The sequence below is a fragment of the Coturnix japonica genome, chromosome 2 (genome assembly GCF_054131305.1).
Source record: "Coturnix japonica strain WE chromosome 2, WE-NBRP24, whole genome shotgun sequence".
In the NCBI taxonomy this organism is placed as follows: domain Eukaryota; kingdom Metazoa; phylum Chordata; class Aves; order Galliformes; family Phasianidae; genus Coturnix; species Coturnix japonica.
The window spans coordinates 120,044,801-120,065,858 of record NC_140664.1 but is presented as its reverse complement, the minus strand read 5'-3'; the positions used below and the strand labels follow the sequence as shown (position 1 = coordinate 120,065,858).

Genomic DNA, 21,058 nt, shown 5'->3' with positions numbered 1-21,058 from the left:
TTCAAACAACGTGTTGCATTCTACTATGCTGCTCTTAATAACAACAATCATGTATGGTGAATTCAAGAGCAGAACAGGCATTTTTTATCAATTTGGTACCATATTAGTTTAACACTAAAAAAATATTCAAAAAAATCTGGGTTTTGATTTAAATGTTGTTATTTTCCTTTTCCATATCTCAATTTTCATTTTTTTCCCCCCAGCATTCTTCTTCAGAGCATTTTCAGACACCCTTTTAATAATTTTAATAATCTCTAGAAATTCCCCTAGACTTACATTTAAACTTTTCTTTTGATTGCTTTGTTTTCTTCTACTTGTTAGAGATGACTTCCTAGCTCCCATTTAAACTAATAGCAAAACTTTCTTTGGCTCCAGAAATGGAGTTGGAGGTGGCAGTACCTCAGGTTTGCTGTGACCCAGTTTCTTGCATGGGGACCTTTCCTAGACACGCAAAGCCAGATACTGGGAGGACCACTCAAGGAAAACATTTTCTAAGTGGGCCTTCAAGCTCTTTTGGAATATGTCGTTATTACAAGTAAAAGATCAATGAGAAAGTTGCCAAGTGGCATAGAGATGTCTCAGTAAATCATAAGTACGCTTTTGCAAACTCACCAACATTGCAGACTCACAGCTAACACATTAATATCACTACTGATTATACTGCCCCCAAAACACAGAAATTGGCAGACAGAACCAGGTTTCTGTCACCATCATGGGTAGTAACCTGTTGGAAGGTGGGGGTCAGGAAAAAACTAAGAGGGAAGCAAACAAAGCAACATTATTATGCAATATAATCTGTAAGACAAGTAGCATGTGATAAGACTAAAAGGATACTGGAGCTGAGGTACACCAACTGTGGAAACCATGAATAAAACTGTAAGGTGGTTTGTTGCTCCTGAGGTACTGCTTCTTATGTGTCTCTGCTTGTTTCAGCAGAGCATTCAGTCTCTCCTGCTGAGGAGACAACTTCATGCTGAGAAAAAAATACCCAGCACTTTACCTCATTCCCAGAGGAAGTTAAGAACAGAGCAGATAATGCAAGAATATAGACAATGCACATAGTATTTAGAATTTCTTGATTTAAGGTGAATTTAGTTTTAATTCTGGAGGTATTGGATAAAATCTGAATTAGTGTTTTCAGTCAACAATTGTTTTCTACAGTCAGCAATCATGTCTTTCAGTTCATTTATTTGATCTGTTAGTAACTACTGTCTTTTGCTTGTGGACATGCTCCTAAGTCTTGCATTCATCACACTAAAGTAATTGTGGAAAGAAGCTGTTTTCCCTTAAGGCACAGAGGAGATTCTACTGGGTAATTATTCCTTTCTGATGGCTCTTGAGCATGTGATGCCAGAGTTTTACGTTGAAAATTGCCATAGTAGTGCCATAAATCTGCAATTTGAGTGCCCATTTATGTTGAGAAATTAAATGACTTTTAATCGCCTGATGTACTGCAGGGTGTGTTTCAGACCATAAGCATTTTTCTAAAAAAAAGAGATAGAATAGGTATTAATTCCAAATCCTTTCTTCTATTTTTTCCTCCTTGATTTCTTCCTTCTACCTTCTCTCCCTCCCATGCATATCTTCTTTTTCAGACAAAATGCAAACATTATAATCTCATTTGGTAGAAGAATGAAAGGTTTTTGGTTTTTTTTTGCTCTAGCTCAGATGAGCAGAACTGGGACGTACAAAAATTCAAAGATGAATTCTGGAAAAAAAAAAAAAAATCAGTAAGAAAAGAAAAAAAGAGACCAATTTGGGTTTCATAAATGTTTATTAATATTTTCTCATAAATTTAGCATTTATTCTCTATTGCTACGAGCAAAAGAAACTCATTGAATTATTCCACACTGGTTTACTTTAACATTATGATATCTGAAAAGAAAGAGTCAAACACTATTAAATAAGAGTATGTTAATGTTTAATCTTGTTATTAAAGACTATAAAAGATATCTGACATGATTAGTCTGTATTGCATGAAAAACACACTAGAAAAGGTTCTAATAGGCCAGGATGGATTGTATTCTGACTATTTATGAGCCCACAACAAATACTTAATTTTCCTACACAGCTACTGCATGATCAGTATCATTATTGTGAAGGGCCTTGACCTACCTTGAATATGAAAGACAATGAATGTAAGTTAAATTCTGTATTGTTCTGTAGGAAAAGGTCAACATTTACATGGATCTTAAGTTATGTCCAGTAGGTTTCATCTGAAAAGAGGTGTCAGGCAAAAAAAAATATCACACTTCATAACCTATTAAATGCAGTGCTGGAACACACATTGTACTCTAAAAGCTGCAATTGAAAAAATGAGAATGGGAAGAGACAAATGGAGGATTCACTCTTCAGATTAATTGATAGCACCTTACTCATCATAAAAGAGGTAAAAGAAATAATCACTGTAAAGGAAAAGAGAGAAAGTACCATGGAATAGTGAACAAACTGAAGGGAGTGACTTTAAATGGAAGGCAGACATTCATGTCAAATTCAGATTCACTGGAGGACTTGTGCTTGTGCAGAGAAACAGGACTATGAGGAAAAAGTGAGTGGTGCATTTATTTCTTCTGCATAACAGGAACAATTCTTCTGACCAAGTTAGAAGATGATACATTTCTGTTCTATCTACATTTTAAGTTAGTCATATTGAAATATAGCTTCAGTGAAGCCTTAGTGGGGAGTCCTGATTGACACTCGTTGGCAAAGGCCATATACAGATTGGCTAGAGATGTTCTAGGACCCCTTATTATTTTCTGTCTTTTTAGTCTTTTAGTATTTGCTTTTAAATGTCTAGCATATAATCCTAGCAGTAATAAAATCACGTTCCTTTCCACTGTTAACCCAGACATTGTTTCATCCTGTATTATCATGAACCAACTCTGAGAGTTGTGGCAAAGTTTGTGTTATTGTGTTCACATGCGTTCTTGAGTCACATCCTTTCATCTTCTTGGTACTGTAGCTCTACTTATAGAATCTCTACAGAAATTACATATTCTTCATAACAGAATTAGTATTTAGAAATTTATTTCATAAAAAATAAAAAAAGACTTTAAAAATACAAGTTAAATGCACTAATGCAGTTTAACACCGAAGATCTGAATGGCCTGCTAGTGCTTTTCTTCAAATTCATATTTTCTCTAAGTCTGATTCCAATCAACATTATTTATTTTGATATTAAATGAGCTAGGAATAAGTTTGTGACTCCTTAACATTACATGTTTTAGATGGATCTGGTCCATTATTTCTATTGGCTTTATACTCTGAAAGAAATATCAGACCTGCTAAAAGCATTGCACTTTCCATGTCTCAGTATTCTAGTGGAAAATGGAAGTGTATATAACTGAAAATGCTGCAGGAATACATAGAGTGTGAAAATGGTATGAAAATCTTAGTTTGCAGAAGTTAGTAGATGTCCTCTATAAATCAACTGAGAATGAAAGTATTACTGCTTTTGAAGAAAAATATATTCCTTTGCAATATAGATAATTCTGAAACTCCTCAATGTAGATCTTGCATTGACACAAACTATACATAGAATATTCAAGATTGGAGGATGGCAGTACTTGTGTGGAGTAAATGAAATCAGTTCCAGACAGAGGTGGGTAGAATTCCCTATGAGACCCAACAGAGGTGAGCTCTAAATGTTAGCAACCAGCAAACATGTGATTTTATCATACTATCCATATTTCAAGTGCTTAGAAGACCATTCACACCTCCTATGAGTGGATATCTATTGCAACTGAAGAAAGTTATTTGCTTTCCATTCTATCTCCACAGCAAAACCTCCCTAACAATTCTTTTAGTTAGTAGAACAGAGATGTGTCCAGGTAAAAAAAGAACATTCAGGAAAAAGCTGAACCATGCTGATGTTCAGTTTTACATCCTAATTTTGGCATGTTTGTATGACCTTCAAGTTTTCCATTGCACACATACGCTTTGATTAATTCCTTTTCCCTATCACTTATGCACTGAGTTTTATAGACATGTTGCTTAGCTGCATAAAAAAAATAAAAAATAAAGGCATATAAATGCATTTATCTCAAGAGATGATGGATGAGTAAGAAGTGATAAATGAGCACACAAAACAAAAGTTCAACAATTGCTGTCCCTACTCATCTACATACAAGTCCTCAACATTCAGAGATGTGCTGTACAAGCCCAAGCAGTTTTACAAACTCACCCCCCAAAATTACTTACAAATGCTCACATGAACTTTAGAATGAAATAATAAATTACAATTTGAAATGCAGTTTCCCTAATTTAAGCAGGTAACTCACTAGTTCTTAAATATCTTATCCTTACTTCTCTGCTCAGGGTTCCTTGCATACATCTAGACCTTTCTCCAATTGTGAAGGCCAGTACTGTCTCAGAGTACCTTATCTACATGTTTAGCTGTGTTTGCTCCAGCAGTATGGCCTAATCTCTCAGGCACAGCAACATAGAAAATACTGTCAGCCTCAGTGCATCCCAAGGAAAAGTGAATATGTCCATATCTGGCTAAAGTCCCCTCAGGTCTAAGTGGTCCCTTATATAAGTATTTGTTTTTATTTCAGTCTGTCTGAAAAAAATAAAAAAATAAAAAAATTAAAATCTGAAGAAATACTGTTTGAGTATTTTCTGTGTGTTATGATGCTGCATGCATTTTAATGGCATGCAAATGTTGTGTATCTTGAGGAAGGCTGTGACATAGGGATGCCTGAGATTGTACATGCTGATGATTGTTAATGACTATGTAGGACAGAGAGAACCTGGTGAAGTCACATTCTTGCTTCCTGTAGAATGCAGTCCTTGAACTGACTGTTATTCCAGGATTGCACTCAGCTTTGTCTCCAGAGGAACAAGCAAGTTCACTCTGCAATGAAAGCCACAGAATGAACTATCATACATAGTGGGGATGATGGAGAACCAGGTTTCAGGATGGAAGTTATTTGCTGGTGTAGATGTACCCAATAGTATTTTACAGCTGACATTTCACCAATACTGAATCAAGCAGAATGATTACTCTCAGTATCTTACATATAACACTACTATTAACATGTCAGAATGTGGTTTGCCTTGACTTTCACTGCTGACTTTCATTTCATTTCTTTTCTACTCTAACCTCCCAGACCTCTGTCCTTGTATTTGTATTTACTCAAGTTATTCAGTCTAGTATTGGTGGATGTGATTTCCCTATCCAGTGTGCAGAATTTTGCACCATCTTATTGAATGTTATCTTTCTGATTTTAGCCCATATCTCATGAACATTGCAGCCATTTTTAATTTTGGTCCCACTCTCTAAAGCATTTTTAATCCTGTATTATAGATTCATGTCATTAATAGATTTCATACATAAACAGAGTTCATCATCTAACTTACTAATGAAAATGCTCTTAAAATTCTCTGATGTAGAATATAATCCTGTACCTCATTCATATGCTTATGTAGGTCCTGCATGTCCTTTAGCCTCTGTTCTGACAAGCCTTGAGAAAAGAGGCACCTCCTTAATGGTAGCAATATTTAATGCTAACACTCATTATCTAATCTGAGTCACAGAATTATATGTGAGATATAAAACTCCACAACTCTGATTGCTTATGTGTGCAAATAAGGAGCTGTCTGTCAGTAGTTGAGCTCTGCATTCATATAATAGTTAGATGTTCTAACTGGATGTTTCCATTTTGATGTAGAAAGAGGTGACCAAAAATGGCTTAATGATACCACATTTTTTCCTCATCTTATATTTACAAGCACGTGGATTTACTCCACTGTATGTGCAGAAATCCATGGTTTATACAAAACTACCTCTGAAAGTTTTTCTGTAACGTGACCTACATTTCACCTTAGTCTACTTGAACATAGCAGATATATTTACTATCAATTCATGAAGCAAGCAGTGTAGTATTGCTTTGTCTAGATCAGCATACTTTAATGGCCATGCAGTCTATTAAATATCTTTTACAGACTCTGCATTTAATAAATGATTTCTAATTGACTAGTTGTCAGTGGCAACATTCTAGAAAACTCAGTTACATGGGATTTTTCATTGATTTTCCCTGTATTAGAAAATGAAATGTCAGATACCATTAATTGCATTTTCACAATGGGAAGCATGCTGCAAAAATAACTGCTAAGTGAAAGCACTTCCAGGCTAATGTGTGATAGAGGTATTCTTGTTAAATGAATCCAATATATAAACATTTATTACAGTTATGTGCCTCTGTAGGCCAAATTGATGTGAATGTAATTATAATCTATAATATGAAGCCATTTTGCACATTTCTAGGGGAAAAAAAATGCTTTCAGGTATATTCTGCACTCATTTATCATTATGCGGTATATTATCCACACCCAGGAACATGGCAAGTTTTTAACCCATGGTTTTTGGGAGCTCTTATCTGTGCAGTGCTTGAATCATCTCTGAGATTATCTTGTGCTTATTTTTAGCTGCCCATGCCTCAAAGACACAGCTGCTAGTTTATGTTATCTTACAGCTAGACTCACGTTTACCCAGGTTACGTGGCAGTACTAGGTAGCGTACGATCTTGAACAAAATCTATGAGAATGTGACACACATATTCACTATCACTGGTGCTCCCGTCTGAAACACATTTGTGCATCTTTCCAGCTTTCTGTGGCTACATTAGTGTAGTAAGCCTTTTGAGATCACAATTGTTTTATACAGATGTACTTATATGTCTCTTTCATTTGATCACATTTATTGTGCCAGAGTTGGCCAGCAGTCTCTATAGTGGAAGGGAAATGATTCTAAGTCTGTGTGTGAAAATGTATTTGATTGCACACAGTTTACTACAGTGCAAGAAGTTCTTATGTCTTTGTGGAGAAAAAAAATAAAAATCCATGACCTTTCTAAAGTATGTGATGTAACATTCAATTTCCCTGCATCTGATCGATAAGCAAGCAGGAAATTATATCTTTTGCCATGGTAGACAAGCATAATTAAGCAATAAGGCAATGGAGGTAGTTGTGATTATCTTAGGATGCACCTGGGAGCTGCCTTGTTGCTATTTTAAAACATATTTATGCTAAGGGAACTGTACTAATTTCAGCTGAGAAAGATATAGTTGGCAGTTTGGAATGCTCATGAACAGCAGTTTTAGTTGTGCTTCACAGAGAGTAATGTGGTGTGTTCACCCCAAACAATTAGGATTCTCCTTCAACAGAAGTAAAGATGGAGCAGGCTGTAAACATTTAATTGACAGTTCAGAAACAGTAAAGAAAAACAAAACAATTATGCTTTGGCTGGTTGCCAGCAAGTGCAAAACTTACATTTTTACTAGTTTAGAATAAAAATGCTTTGCCTCCAACACTTGACTTCCAAGGAAGGCATCACTGCATAATTAATGTTATTGCATCCACATTCTAATTTATGCATTTTAATTATACCAAAGGCCCAGTGAATAATTAATGTTAGCAAAACAATGGGTTGGAAGCATAAGCTGAAAAGTATCACTTTTTAATGGGCTTTGTAGATTTAAATAACTAGTGGAAGCCATTTAACTATTTCATTACAAGATCATTTTCCACTAATAAAATCAAGTATTACCTACTATGACCGAATAGACTCCCAAGTGGAGAAGTGAGTTAGCTCAAGCTACTTGCTTTTTGAAACAATCAATCAGAGTATATCACAGTATACTAATCCACCTGAGCCATATGCATGCAGGAAAAAAAGTTATTTGGATGTTGTTCTGTGGGAGAGACTGGCATGTTATTGGCAGCATTTATAAGATGTAAAATCAAAATTCCAGCACAAATTCCTCTTTGACCTCCTGTCTTCAAGCTGGTCAGTCCATACAAATTTTGTGGGGAGATTTAGAATTGAATATAAAAGGATACAATATGGAACTCATTATCCCCGGGTTCAGCAATCTAAAATTGAGGATGTAGTCCAGGTTAGTAATTTAGAGTCTTGCAGTGGTTGATAGAGTGATATAGCACTTCTGGAGAGAGTTTCATCTCATACTAAAATAGGTTTTTGAAGTAGTTAGAATTAATCATTATGTGGCAGTGGCTATCATTTATTTATTTTTTTCTATTTCTTATAGAGGAAGCTTAGAGTAGTGCCTTAGGTGTACGGTCCTACACCTAGCTCCTAGGCAGGCTACTTTAGCTGAAGTTCTCTTCAATAGCAGTGCAAAGTCTCTAAGCTACCATGTGAGGAAGACCTACTGATATGAAACTGATGGCAAATAGATCAGGACAAAGCTGCAGGGCTTTGGATTCCTCCAAAGCTCTCATGTGCCTTATGGACAACCAACATCTCTGCTGCCTGCTCAAGTCTCAGGATGAAAACCCACAATTTCATTAAGAAAGTTCTTTCCTTTCAAATGAATCACACACATGGCTCTGTTCTTCCCTAAATCTTCACCCTGGTGCCTGGACTACTACCAAGCAGCGTGACCCAGGAGTGTCCCAGCCATGTAGTGTGTCCTAGCTCAGGCCTACCTTGGGTTTGCTGCAGGCAGGGTAGTGGAACTATACACATCAGACAGCACTGCATAGTCTTCCCAGCATAGCATGGGAAGTCTAGTTAAATGTACACATTTTTCACAGTGAATACAACAAATGATGAATTACTGCAATCCTTGGCAACTGCTTGCATGCACTCAAGTAATATCAACTTGTCAATGCGAATATAAAATTAATCACTTTCACCAACTTTCTCTGTAATTCTTTCCATGTCAGACAGAAGTTTACTCTTTAAACTCTACAGTAAAAGATTCAAGATTAATAATAATAATAATAACAATAATAATATAGTGAAGGACTTGTAAAAAAATATAAGATTGGCAAAGGCTGCTTCCAATGTGGAATAACACTTTTATCTAAGTGCATTATTTGTAGGTTAGTAACTAACGGTTCCAATGTTTTAAGCTTTCTTTGTGTACCGGGTACATATTGAAAGCATAATACATGTCTCTTCAGAGCAACTCTCTATGTAATTTGTGAGACACAGAGGGAGAAATCAGTTGTATTTTCCCTTTCTGTCAGCTGTGTTTGCCTGACCCTGGCTATATTCTTGCACTAGGGCAGTGTGAGAGGTGTGCCAGATCACATCAGTGGTTGTGCCTGTGTCTGTTGGGTGATGGCTGCACTGGGCAGGGTGGTTTGTGTGGGATGATACGTCCCCTGATGTGGGTGTGGGGGAAGGGACATGGCAGCATGGTGGCACTGTTCCAGGGGAATCTCAGCTGGCCACAGCCAGCTGCTGTCTGGTCCTGCTGAATATTTGATGTGAGGTAGAAAGCAGTACACAAAAGAAAATCTGTCTTGGTAGCAGGCTAAAACTGACTGCTTTCTTCTGAGCAATGGCATCTGAAAGAGCAGAGACGGAGCAGTTGTACCAACTGCTGTAGCACTCAACTCATCTTCCTGGTATTTTATTTACTCTTCACTGCTTAGATCTTCCACGCAAAAGCCAAGTCATGCCCTGGTGGTATTCCTCTTAGCCTTAGTTCTCTGTATTTTGATTACTATGGTACCTAAAGGAAGTGCTAAGAATAATTATTCAAGTAATAAAATTATTTAATTAAATACAACTTGAGAAATAATGCTTTTTAATATGTATTGTGATACTAAGGTGGTGCCTGGTGAGCTAGCAGTTCCAGTTTCTGATGATTTTAGTGTGGATGACAAAGACAGCATGAGCTCATCATCTGTGTCTCCCTTTGCTTCTGCCTTTCAGGACTATGCCGAGAAAGAGAAAGCTGCAGCCAAGGCTCTGGAGGACGTGAAGGCTAACTTCTACTGTGAACTGTGTGACAAGCAGTACCACAAACACCAGGAATTTGACAACCACATCAATTCTTATGACCATGCTCACAAGCAGGTAAACCTTACACTTGTTGGTCTGTGTTATAGCTGCCTGTCTTCTGTCTTTCCTGATTTTGGGGGATTTCTAAATTCACTCAAGTAAAGGACAAGTTAGCATGTGATTGTGATATGTGTTATTTTTTATCAAAATCAAATGTAAAATATTTATCATTTTATTATCATTTTATTCTTTCACCACAATCTATGCCTCTTTCCAAGGATCACTCTGAGTTTTAGATAGCTACTCAATACTAATACTGGAATAGATTTAAATATGAACTTACAAACTGGAAGGGGGGGTTGAGGGCAGTTTGCGGAAAACATCTCCTCAAATATCTAGGTCCCTCTTTTGGTTTCAGGAGGCATATGACGATGCTGCAAGGATGTAAGTAGACAATCCTTCAAGCTGATCATACTGTTTCAGGGGCACAAAAACAGGGTGTTTTTTTAGGATTTTTCTTCTTTAAACATCTATTGAACTGAAATTAAAATCTGTGTCTCATGAAGTTTTTCAGGGTGGAATATATTTTGCTTTGCATGCACAAAATAACTGCTACTCTTGAAAAAAAAAAAGATACTGGAAAAATACAATAGATATTAATTATTTGTCATCATTTTTGAACCTTCTTAATCAGATCTGAATGTGGTAGGTGTGCCATACCAATGTATGCCTATTATCATTCTATGTTTGCTGCCTGCATCCCAGTTTTCAACTAATTTTAGCAAAACACATATTCCAGTTGACACTGTGGAAGAAAAATGCAATTAATTCTCACAAGCATTCCAGAGTTCTACAAAATTCATTTGCAAAGTTCAGGAATGAACTGAACCTCTTGTGTAACTTACCATATGTTAAGAAGTAGCATGTGAAAAGTTAGAAATGTAGCAGGTTTCCATAAATGCACCTTATTTTACTGTTTTACTCCTTGATCTTACACGTCTTACACAGTTCAATTTGTTATGCATTTGCGCACACTGAAGTTACTAGGGCAATAATGTCTCCTGGGTGATCACACTTCTGGTTACACGAAGGTCAGGGGCTACCTTGAAAATCTAGGAAGCATTTAGAAGCTGCAGGTATTTTTTCCAGAGAATGAGAAATAATAAATGCCAAAGACAACAAGCAGCGCTAAGGGCAGAATTCCTTGCTCACACTGTAAGCAATCTTATTGTTCTTTGTAGTATTATAGATGATGTAAATCATCCTGGCATTTTCTGTGTATGCCTATTGCAGCACTAAGTGAATGAACCGCCCACACCATGACAAACCATCCTACCGAACCCAGCTACTCCAGGTTTTGCTGTCCATAAGGCTCTTCTGGCCCATCACTGTCAAACCACATATAGATCCACCTAACATTTTTATTCATTAAACCCAAAGCAATTCCTTACATCACAACTCCATTAATTAATCTGTAAAAATGGTTCGAATACTACAAAACATTTCCAGATCCTAAGCATGTGACTCTAATCCATATAAATCCCCATTTGCTGCACAAATAATTTTTCACCCTTCAGCCAATTTTCTACTTGTCAGAGATACATCTGAATCCAAATGAATCAATCTTTGCCCCTCCCTCTTCTCTACAACCACTGCAATGAACAGCTTATGCAAAATAGAACAGCCTTCTTGATGCACCACATATGTTTGTTTTGTTGCAGCAGAGGTTTTAGATTCTTGTATTATATAACAATTTTTAATTTATTTAATTTGTAGGTAAAATCAATGCTTTAAAACCTGCCAGATTGGTGATACAGTGTAAGCAGAGACTCATGGAAATACACAACACATTCAGAATAAAAACTGGCAGTACAAGCTCACCCCATCCTGCCCTTTCAGATGTAGTTCAGCAGCTCAAGCTAGCACAGGATTAGCTAGCTATCCTCCTGATGTGACAGGGTAATTCAGTCTCATCTCCCTTCTCACTTCTTGGCTGCTCAGCCAAGTTTTGGAACCTTGCCTCTAGGAATAACATGGATGCTGCATTTCTTCTGCCTTTCATTGTTAGTCACAGAAAAACCTATCTTATTTATCAAGATAATTTTCTGAGATAAGTTAATTTTAATTATCTTAACTTCAAAATGTTTGTTCTGGGAACTGTAGTAGCCACCAGAAACCTTCTGTTCTCCTTTCTGTTTACCAGAAGAAATTTGAGGGTACCACTAGTTGTCTACATGGATAAGTTCTGAGCAAAATCTTTCTAATAGAGATTAAATAAAATGAGAGACTCTTTATAGCTAGGAACAATATTGTATAGTCCCATCCCCCCTTGTGATTTTCCTTCTAAATGCTGCTACTTAGAAATCTGTATTAAACTGGCAGTGCTGTTTAGAGAAGATATAAAGACAGAAAAAAGGATATTGCACTGAGCACTTGTGATAAGACTTTTGTTTCCCTTCCCAAGGAAACAGATTTTATTCAAAGACTTATGATTTTAATCTACCAATATTAGGGTTTTACAAAATTAACTTTGTGATTGATTTTTTAGCTATGACTGCAAGCAGTTCTACAGCAGAAAGTATGGAATTCTGGACCTCTCATTTGGTATAACAGCCATTGCATTCCTTGGCCCCAGAGGACTGTAAAACATTAAGAAATCAGTTTGGCCTTGTTTGTACAGCCAGGCTTCTGTTGCATTAGCTTATTCTCGAGCAGTACTCTCAGAGATATTTCTTCCTCTACACACTACTTACATGCAAATATATGCAAATACAGTGTATGTATATGCAAATAAACACACACATATACAGAAAATATTCTGAATCAGGAGTACTTCAAGCTCATCTGTGCTTCTATTTTCATTGTTTTCTAGCACTAAAATGATCCTGGAGAGGTATAATATAATTTAAATGTAATTTATTACTTTTGAATGAGAATTAAATAGCTCTTATTTCTTAATGCTGTCTTGACAGCATTATTCTTAGATAGTGTTGTCAGCATCTTCCCTGCTGTACTACTCTGTAATCATTTCTCATAGAAATTATTATTTCCTATTATTGGAAAATAATTTCTCTCAGTGCAAGGCTGGATAAAGTGATCTCCAAATCTTTGTGTAAGTGGAAGCCTGCACTCCCACCCTGCTTTACCTGAGCTCTCTATTTTTAAGCCCAGTGCCCTCCAACTGGGGCAAGAATTAGGGTGCCCTCAGGAGCACCCTTCCTCACATCACAGTACAGCCCTGTGCATGCATGTCTCACTAACCCAGCACATAAACAGCTTTCTTCCTTTGTGGTTTTCCTTTATTATGGAATCTATTACTCTATAAACTCCTAAGCAGCAGTCATAGTCAGTAGCAATTTGGTAAATCTGCAATATATTTTCATTCAAGCATTGTAGCACCTGCAACAATGTTTGTTCTCACTTGCTCATGGTGTTCTCCCCAAGAGAAGCTGGCCGCATCAGAACTGATTACCTCGGCTCTATATAAACCGCCTGATCACAGGAAAAGATAATAGTCCTGGTGTGAATTAACTCAAAAGTTATTATGATGTAGATGTTCAATGTAGGCTGCTTCTTGTAAATATAATACCTATATTCAAATTTATGTTACACATTGAGCCCCAAATAATAGGTAATACAGATTTTTTTTCTTAACAAGATAGTTAAGTCACTTGCTTCCGTAAAAGGAAACCAAACTTGAGGAGAGATATCTATTTGGTTAATGTTATTAAATGCAATCTTTTAGTACCCCCAAGTCATTCATAGCATTCATTCACTCATTGCCAAAGTACTGGGAGCTTTCCACTTTTGTAGAAATAATCCTCAGGAATCAGCAATGACTTCTGATATCAGCAAAGGGGAAAATCATATATCTGTTCCATGTACAGCAAATAATAATAATAATGATGATGATGATGATGATAGTAGAAATAAGCAGCAAAGAAAAACAAGGCTGTATTGCCATCTTGGGGTTTCTGATGACAAAACAGGTTGCTTACATTCGTTTGGATGATTAAAATCTGAATTTTACAGTACTGTGAAATAAATGAACAGAAGTTAAAGTCTACACTAGTTTACATGCACATATATTTATCTTAATATTTAAATCCATGCATACTAGCACTTGGGTGTATTCTTTGAATGAAAGTCTGATTTAGTGTGTACAGCTGTAGGCACTTGCCAGTAAGCCTTTATTGTGATTGTGGATTTACTCTAATTCAGACAGAGATTTAGCTACTATTAAACATCAAAGTTAGCAAATATGCTTACATTTTAGCTAGCCTTGTCTCTAACACCTAGAAAATATGCAGATAAGTACACACAGAGAAAGCTCCAGGAAATAAGCGTAATACTGAAATTTTGTTCATTCATCTTTAGGGTGTTGTTTTTTCTCTGAGGATGTGTATGTTTATTGGAGGAAAATCTCATATTTTGGCTCTTGGGTACGCATCTCTTATTACCCAAACAATTTTCACCTGGAGCAGATTGGTTTGGAAGTAGGTCAGAGCTTTCATGTTGAGATCTGGGAGCAAAGGCAAACAGAGCAACATCCATAAACCTTTTTGTAGACAAACTATTGTGTATTTAGTTGTCAGAATATACTAACCAAAAGAGAAAGATCTGCCTCAGTGTGAAACTACATGAGAATGTGTGTATGTGTAATCTCACCTTTTTCCCCTTAAGATATAGGTGGGCCAATTGTTCATCTTGTATTACAATTTCAAGGCCAGATTGTGCACTTGAAGTCTGTACTTTCCATGCCCCTCCTCATAAAATAACCTCTAAATTAAAAAAATAATAATAATAAAATAAAAAAATCAGCCTAGATTGATGCCTGCTAAGAAATGCATGCATATTTTAAATTAAATTTTCACATTTGTCTTAACAGTCTTAAGAAAGACAGAACCACCTCTTCATTAAAACTTGATCTGGAGACAGTAAGAGAAACAGAGAAATGGTTAGATTCTCTCAACTGGTATAGAAATAGACTTGAAACGAGAAAGGGATTTTTTTTATATATTGTAGTTTCTCTCTTCCTTTTCTTAGGTACCAGAAAATTGCTGCGATCAAAAGGAACAATCACAAACAAGTGATTTTGTGTGTGCCATTTGGAGAGTATAAAATTAGGCCCAGTCCTGGAAATAACAGTGAATATTCTTAGCTGTATGCCTGTAAGCAGCCTCACAAAATTAAAAAAAAACCATTCAAATACATAAAATGAAGCAAAATTAGATGTCTTGTGAGAGGGGTTTTACAGATGAAAATTATTATTTCTTTTTCCATCTCTAGAACATTCACCATATGTATCTCAGATGCTTCTGAAATCAAATGCTTAAAGTATGATTCAATATGGTCAACAGTTGTCCAAATTTTCCCACGCTTTATTCTCTAATTTAAGTGAAATACCAAATTCAGTGAAATACCAATTTATATTTAGCGTTAGGCAAGTTTACGTCCAGTTTATGTTTTAACTGTCTCCAGTAGAGGCAGACTTAGAATGATCATCTGTGGTTGTATACACTTTGTCAGACACTTTTTTCATCACAGTATTTATTTTCTCAAGAATCCTTTGCTTTTGAAGAAGAATTCTTAACTATCTACTGTTTTTTATTCATTGTTCTACTGCGTACACACTGTACATTTCTACCATACTTCTTGTTTTCTTTGGTATGAAAATCAAAGCTAAAAGGAAATAATTCATCTATATGGTCTATTGTATCATTTCTGTATCTTTCTGTCTTAGAGAAACACAGTTCTCTTGCTCATTCTGAAAATTTGCTCTAATTCTTCTGCAGCCTCACACATCCTTAGGTTTTCATCATACATTGATTTCCCATGTTGTGCTCTTGTTCATCCTCCCCAAAATTACTTCACTCCTCCTGTAACTTCTTGAAGAAAGAGATTTTGATAATTTTGTTGAGTAGTTCTCATTTTCTCACACTTTTTCCATAATTGTTATACCATGTTCATGTCATTCTTTCAGAATTTATTGTTGTGAATGAAATCCTTCTAAACTTTTCTTCTTAAATTAGTTCTGATTACTAACTGGATTACCCTATAGTTTTTATTGGATGGTTAAATACAGATCTGGCTGTGATTCCTATTATTAAGATTTCTAAATATTTTGTATTTTAAGACCAACTTCTGTTGCTTTCAGAGCTTGGGCTGATTTTATTTTATTTTTTCTGGACTCTTGTCTTTACAAAATTTGGCCCGGAGGACTGCCCAGTGTGCCCCGGTGGCACAGTGGTAGAAGTGCCGCATTGCAACACCGGAGGCTTGGGTTCGAATCCCCATTGTGGCGCAAGTGGTAGAAGTGCCGCTCTGCTACACAGAGGCTCGAATCCCGGGGGTTGGACTCGATGATCTCTAAGGTCCCTTCCAACCCGCATGAGACTGTGATACTGTGATACTGTGATATATATGCTATTTGTAAAGTAAATCATAGAGGAATGCCAGGACATCAGAATCAATACTGTGTGGTTGACCTTATTTGATATTTTTATGCACAGGTTCTTTAATATAATCTTTATTTACAGAATTGCATGTTGTTTTCCTTGAGGAAATCTCTCTGACTCAGTGCTAAAGAGAATTAACTGAAAGAATCTATCTTGTACAAGGGACAAGGCTCTTGGCAATGAGAGAATGGATAACATGAGATGAAGAAGTGGGTTTAGGAAGTAAGTGTGGGAATAGGTGTGGAGGATGAAGAGAGAATGTACTGGCATGGACTTATGGCTCTTGAACTGGAAGTTAAAGGTGTGCACAAAAAAAAATGGTGTGTGTAGGGGGGGTGTGGGAAATAAGAAGAACAAATACGTGGAGAAATAATCCATCAGTAAAGGGGAATAACAGAGTAAAGCACAACGGGAGACATTCAAGGTCAGCCACTGACACTGAAGCCATTCACATTAAAGCAGAGGAACTAAGCAAATCAACCAGGTACAATATAAGAAAATTAACTGTTATTTTGAAAGGTAATTCCTTTAACAAAAATACCACAGATGTTATATTGGCACATAATGTTACTCATATGTTGAAAATAATACCAAAGTGATATCAAAAATCACTGGGATCTGAAAAAATAAAATGTATAATGATGTTAATCTAATACGATTCCATCTTCTATTACTGGTAGACAGCATAAGACCAAAATACCAAAATACTCTATTTTATTGGCCTGGATATTTCTTTATGTTATTCAGAAACAGAGAAATGCTGCCTTTCTAAAAGCATGTTTACATCATGTCTGTTTTGCTTCAGAGCACTTGCAATCCTGCATCTTTGAAATGCTGAAGCTGTGATGAAGTGAAACAGGCAATCAGGTTGTGTCAAATCGCAGAAGCTGATGTAAATAAAGGCAGCATAAAGCAACACAGGATGACATCAGAATTTAAGTTAACGTACAGCATATAAGCAAAAGTAGGATGAAAGAATGTAAACCACATCCTTGCATCACTGTATGAAGTACATTCATTTTACCAGTTTGAGGTGATATTAAAATGAATGCTTAGTTCATGATATCATGCATGGTTTTCTTGAATTTTTAGCTATGCTGCATAGACATGCTTCAATTGCACACTACAGAAAATGTATTTAACAGAGCAGCTCCAGAGCAGGAGAAGCAGCATTATAAAATACCACTGAGCACATTTTGGCAACTGGGGGTTACTTGAGGCAACAGATTCCAAAGAAATGTCACCAAAAACTACTACAAATAACACTGAGTTGCTTTTAAATTTAATGTCTAGATAAGCTAAATTGTTAAATGCTAGATGCTGTGGAATTACATTTGGTGTTCTTTAGAATGAATGCTAATTAGCATGTAAATTAGCAATTTAACCCTCTTTAAATTGGAAAAGAACCCATGGGACTCTTAATTTCATAGTTGTTAATGATGGTCCAATGACTGTGAGATATTTCTTAAGTATTTCATTATATAAGGAATTACAGAGGTTTATTATCAGATTTTGGCATTTAAGACATAGCAATAACCAGAATGTTGGGTAGAGTATGTTAGGTGTCCTTTGCATTCCTCTCAGAGGGTACACTTTTTAATTGCTCAAGTTTTATAACTAGTTCTTCAAGCAGGAGGAATGGTTGATGCAGTATAACCAAAGGTTTATTGCAAAAAAACTGAAGGATAAGATTTATTGGGGGGAAAAAAACACACCACATGACCCCACAATAAATAGTCACAACCATTTTTGGGCAACCATTTTTTCAATATTTTGAGGTTGGACTTGAAGGTCCTGTGGGTCGTTTCCAACCTGAGCAATTCTATGAATGACAATTTGCTGTTAATGATTAAGCAAGTCTGGACACAGATTCACAGAATATTTCCTGTGCCAGCTTCAAAAGGCTGAAGAACAGTTGGTAATGTTGTTTGTAGGCCATATACTTTGCAGATATTATGTATGCATTTGCACACCTGTAAGCGAATTCAGTGAATCTGGAATAATTAGTGTCATTTAAGGTCAGGCTCAGGAAGCTGCTTTTAGGTGATAGGAAGAAATGACTACCAGATACTGTAATTGTGTTTGATTGCTCTCTATTCACAAATACATTCACAAAATTCATATTTGTGGAGTGACTTGTAGAATGACATAGTATTTAACAAGATTAAGGAACTTGTGCAGGTTACAAAAATTCCTCACAAATCCTGGGCCAATTTTCTGCCACAGTCAGACTTTTGGAAACATTAGGCAATTAAATAGTTCCACCATCAGATATCTGCAGAAAAATGATGCTATTATTATCTTCTGTAAAACTTCTGAACAATGCTCTCTTATGCATATCTTTCTGGAAAAAGAACATTTCTTCTAATCCTACTGGTGACGACAAAGGTATATGCGGCCCTGTGAACATCTGTTTAGAATCTGTATCTATTATAGTTCTGTTCATTTTTGACCATCTGTACCTTCCATGCAGTAATTAATGTGCAAGAATTTAGCAGTGTAATTGATTCCCGAGGAGCATTAAAGTCATGCTAATCAACAATGTTTGTGTTTGAGGAAATGTATGATGTACCTCATATGTCTTTAAGGGGCATTTACTAAAAAAACCACAAATATTTAAAAGTAAACCAGAAATATTTCTGTGCATTACCAAGATACCAATATAGATGGTGGGGTTAGTAATTTATTAGTTAGAAGCATTAATTATATTAATTATTTAATGTGTCTCCAAGGGAAAAAAAAGGAAGTAGCCCAGGCTAATTATCATTTCACTGCTTTAGCAATTTTGTAATAATTAGGTTCCACCAGGAGCTATTAAAAAGATGAGGGTACTTTAAACATCTTCTCAGATTAAACTGCTGGAGAACATCTAGAGAAATACAGATGATATTCATGAGAATATCAAATAAATATATTAGATCAGGTGATGTGACCACAAAAAAAAAGTGAATGTTTCCTTAATACAAAGTTAATAGTCAGGAAACATGGTTTTTAAAGCAGAATGAGGGGAATGAGATATTCAGAAATATTTCTCTTTGGAAAGACTTACATCATCAAGCTTCAGATAGGTAGAAATCAATTAGAAAGCCCTGCTTAAGCAGTACAGCTTTTAAATATTTAAAATACTAATTGTAACACATTACATTTACTGTTCCTGAGTTAAAATCAGCACGATGACAGGCATAACTTTAAAGTTGTGTGCTTCATTATTATTTAGATGAATTGACCTCAAATATCTTGAAAATATTGTAAAGTCTCATTTTTCAATAATTAAGTTTTCATAAGTTTACTTCTCCTGGTAAGACAAAAAGGTAAAGAAATCCCAAATGATAAAATTTCCTACAAAGGAGAAATTCTGGTTCCTTAAACAAGCATATAAATATTAAGCAATTTAAATATGAAAGAATTGACATAAGACCCTTGGAATCTTGTAGGAGTCAATTGATGTGTATTTTCTCTGGTAGTTTACAGACCCTTAGCATGTTAAAGGATTCTTGGCTTTTCTTCCTTCAAAATAAAAAATTCTAAATGCTGATGTATACTGAAAACAGAAGTGTAAGAAGCGCAGCATTCCACTGTTCTGTATTTATATTCCTCCTTTCGAATCTGTGAAACTCAGTGAGGTTATTAATCATATGTTATAACTTTCTGCATTTATTGTGAGTCTGGTTTGGATCTCCAGACTTAGATAACAATCAGATTAAGTATAGGAACAAGTCATAATTAGCAGAGAATTACTGGGTAAAGTATTATTTTTAAGAGTAAAAGAAAACAATTTGTTAAATCACAGCAATCAATATTTTTCTCTGAAAATTTGCCTAAAAAGTACACTACTTTTTTTTTTTTTTTTTTTTTTTTTTTTTTTACCTTTTTCAAGAATCTCAGTATATTCAGACTACTCTTGTTCTTTATTTCAAAGAAAAATCCAGTCTTCTAATGCTTTTTATATCATTTGAGCCCATGCTATAGCAGGCATTCCTTTCATTCATGCTTCAGGTTGCCCACTGTTGCACTGCCTCCCTGCAAGCATTCAAGGCCAGGCTGGATGGGGCTTTGGTCTAGAGGGAGATGTCCTTGCCTGTAGCAGGAGGTTGGAACTGGATGATCTTAAAGGTCCCTTCCAACCCAAACCATTCTGTGATTCTGTATAAGTATGGCTCCTCAATAGCCTGGGTCAGATTTTAATTTTCTTCCCATTTTGGAATTTAGAACAACATAACATCCCTGTGCTTGATTAAAATGGGAAATGAAGACTCTGGCTTATGATTTGAAAACAATCATAAATTGTACCTACATGCATGCAAAACATAGGCCAGTAAATCTAAGCTTGGAGCACACAATAATTACTACAGTGATTTTCTGTTATTTCTAGGAAATGAAAATCATTTTTTAGATAACTCCTTGTTTATTTGTAGAGTTCATCAAGCTGAACAAGGTCTTTTTAAAACCTAAACCACTAATACCTGGAAAAATGATAGAATCTTTTTCAAAAACCAGAAGTAAATATGATCCAGTTGCCCTACTTCTTGTCTGCATTTGAGTCACATAGGACATGGAATATACAGTTCCTATCATCATGCTTTCTCTGAGATGGTGCATACTTTAAGGGAATTGTTGTTCTACTTGAGTACACAAACTTACAAGCATACTTTTATAAAAGAAATAATTCAAATTCAGGGTCGTAGTAGAGTAGTTGAATAAGAAGCAATGATGTAAATAAAAGATCAACTTCAAATTTTACAGCAATAAAACTATGCTGAGAGCAAATAATAAAATAAAGCCTGCTCAAAACATTGTTCATGTCAAGTGGCAGACAAAGAATTTGAGAAGTGGCATAATG

The 21,058-nt window shown here is 35.8% G+C and overlaps 1 protein-coding gene across 1 annotated transcript in view; it reads left to right on the top strand.

Moving 5' to 3' along the window:
• ZNF804B (zinc finger protein 804B) overlaps positions 1-21,058 on the top strand; it is a 197,814-nt gene that overhangs the window by 158,413 nt on the left and 18,343 nt on the right. The window contains exon 2 of the mRNA XM_015853517.3: positions 9,692-9,835. Within this exon, the coding sequence (XP_015709003.2) occupies positions 9,692-9,835 (144 nt within the window). The remainder of the gene's footprint in view (positions 1-9,691; positions 9,836-21,058) is intronic.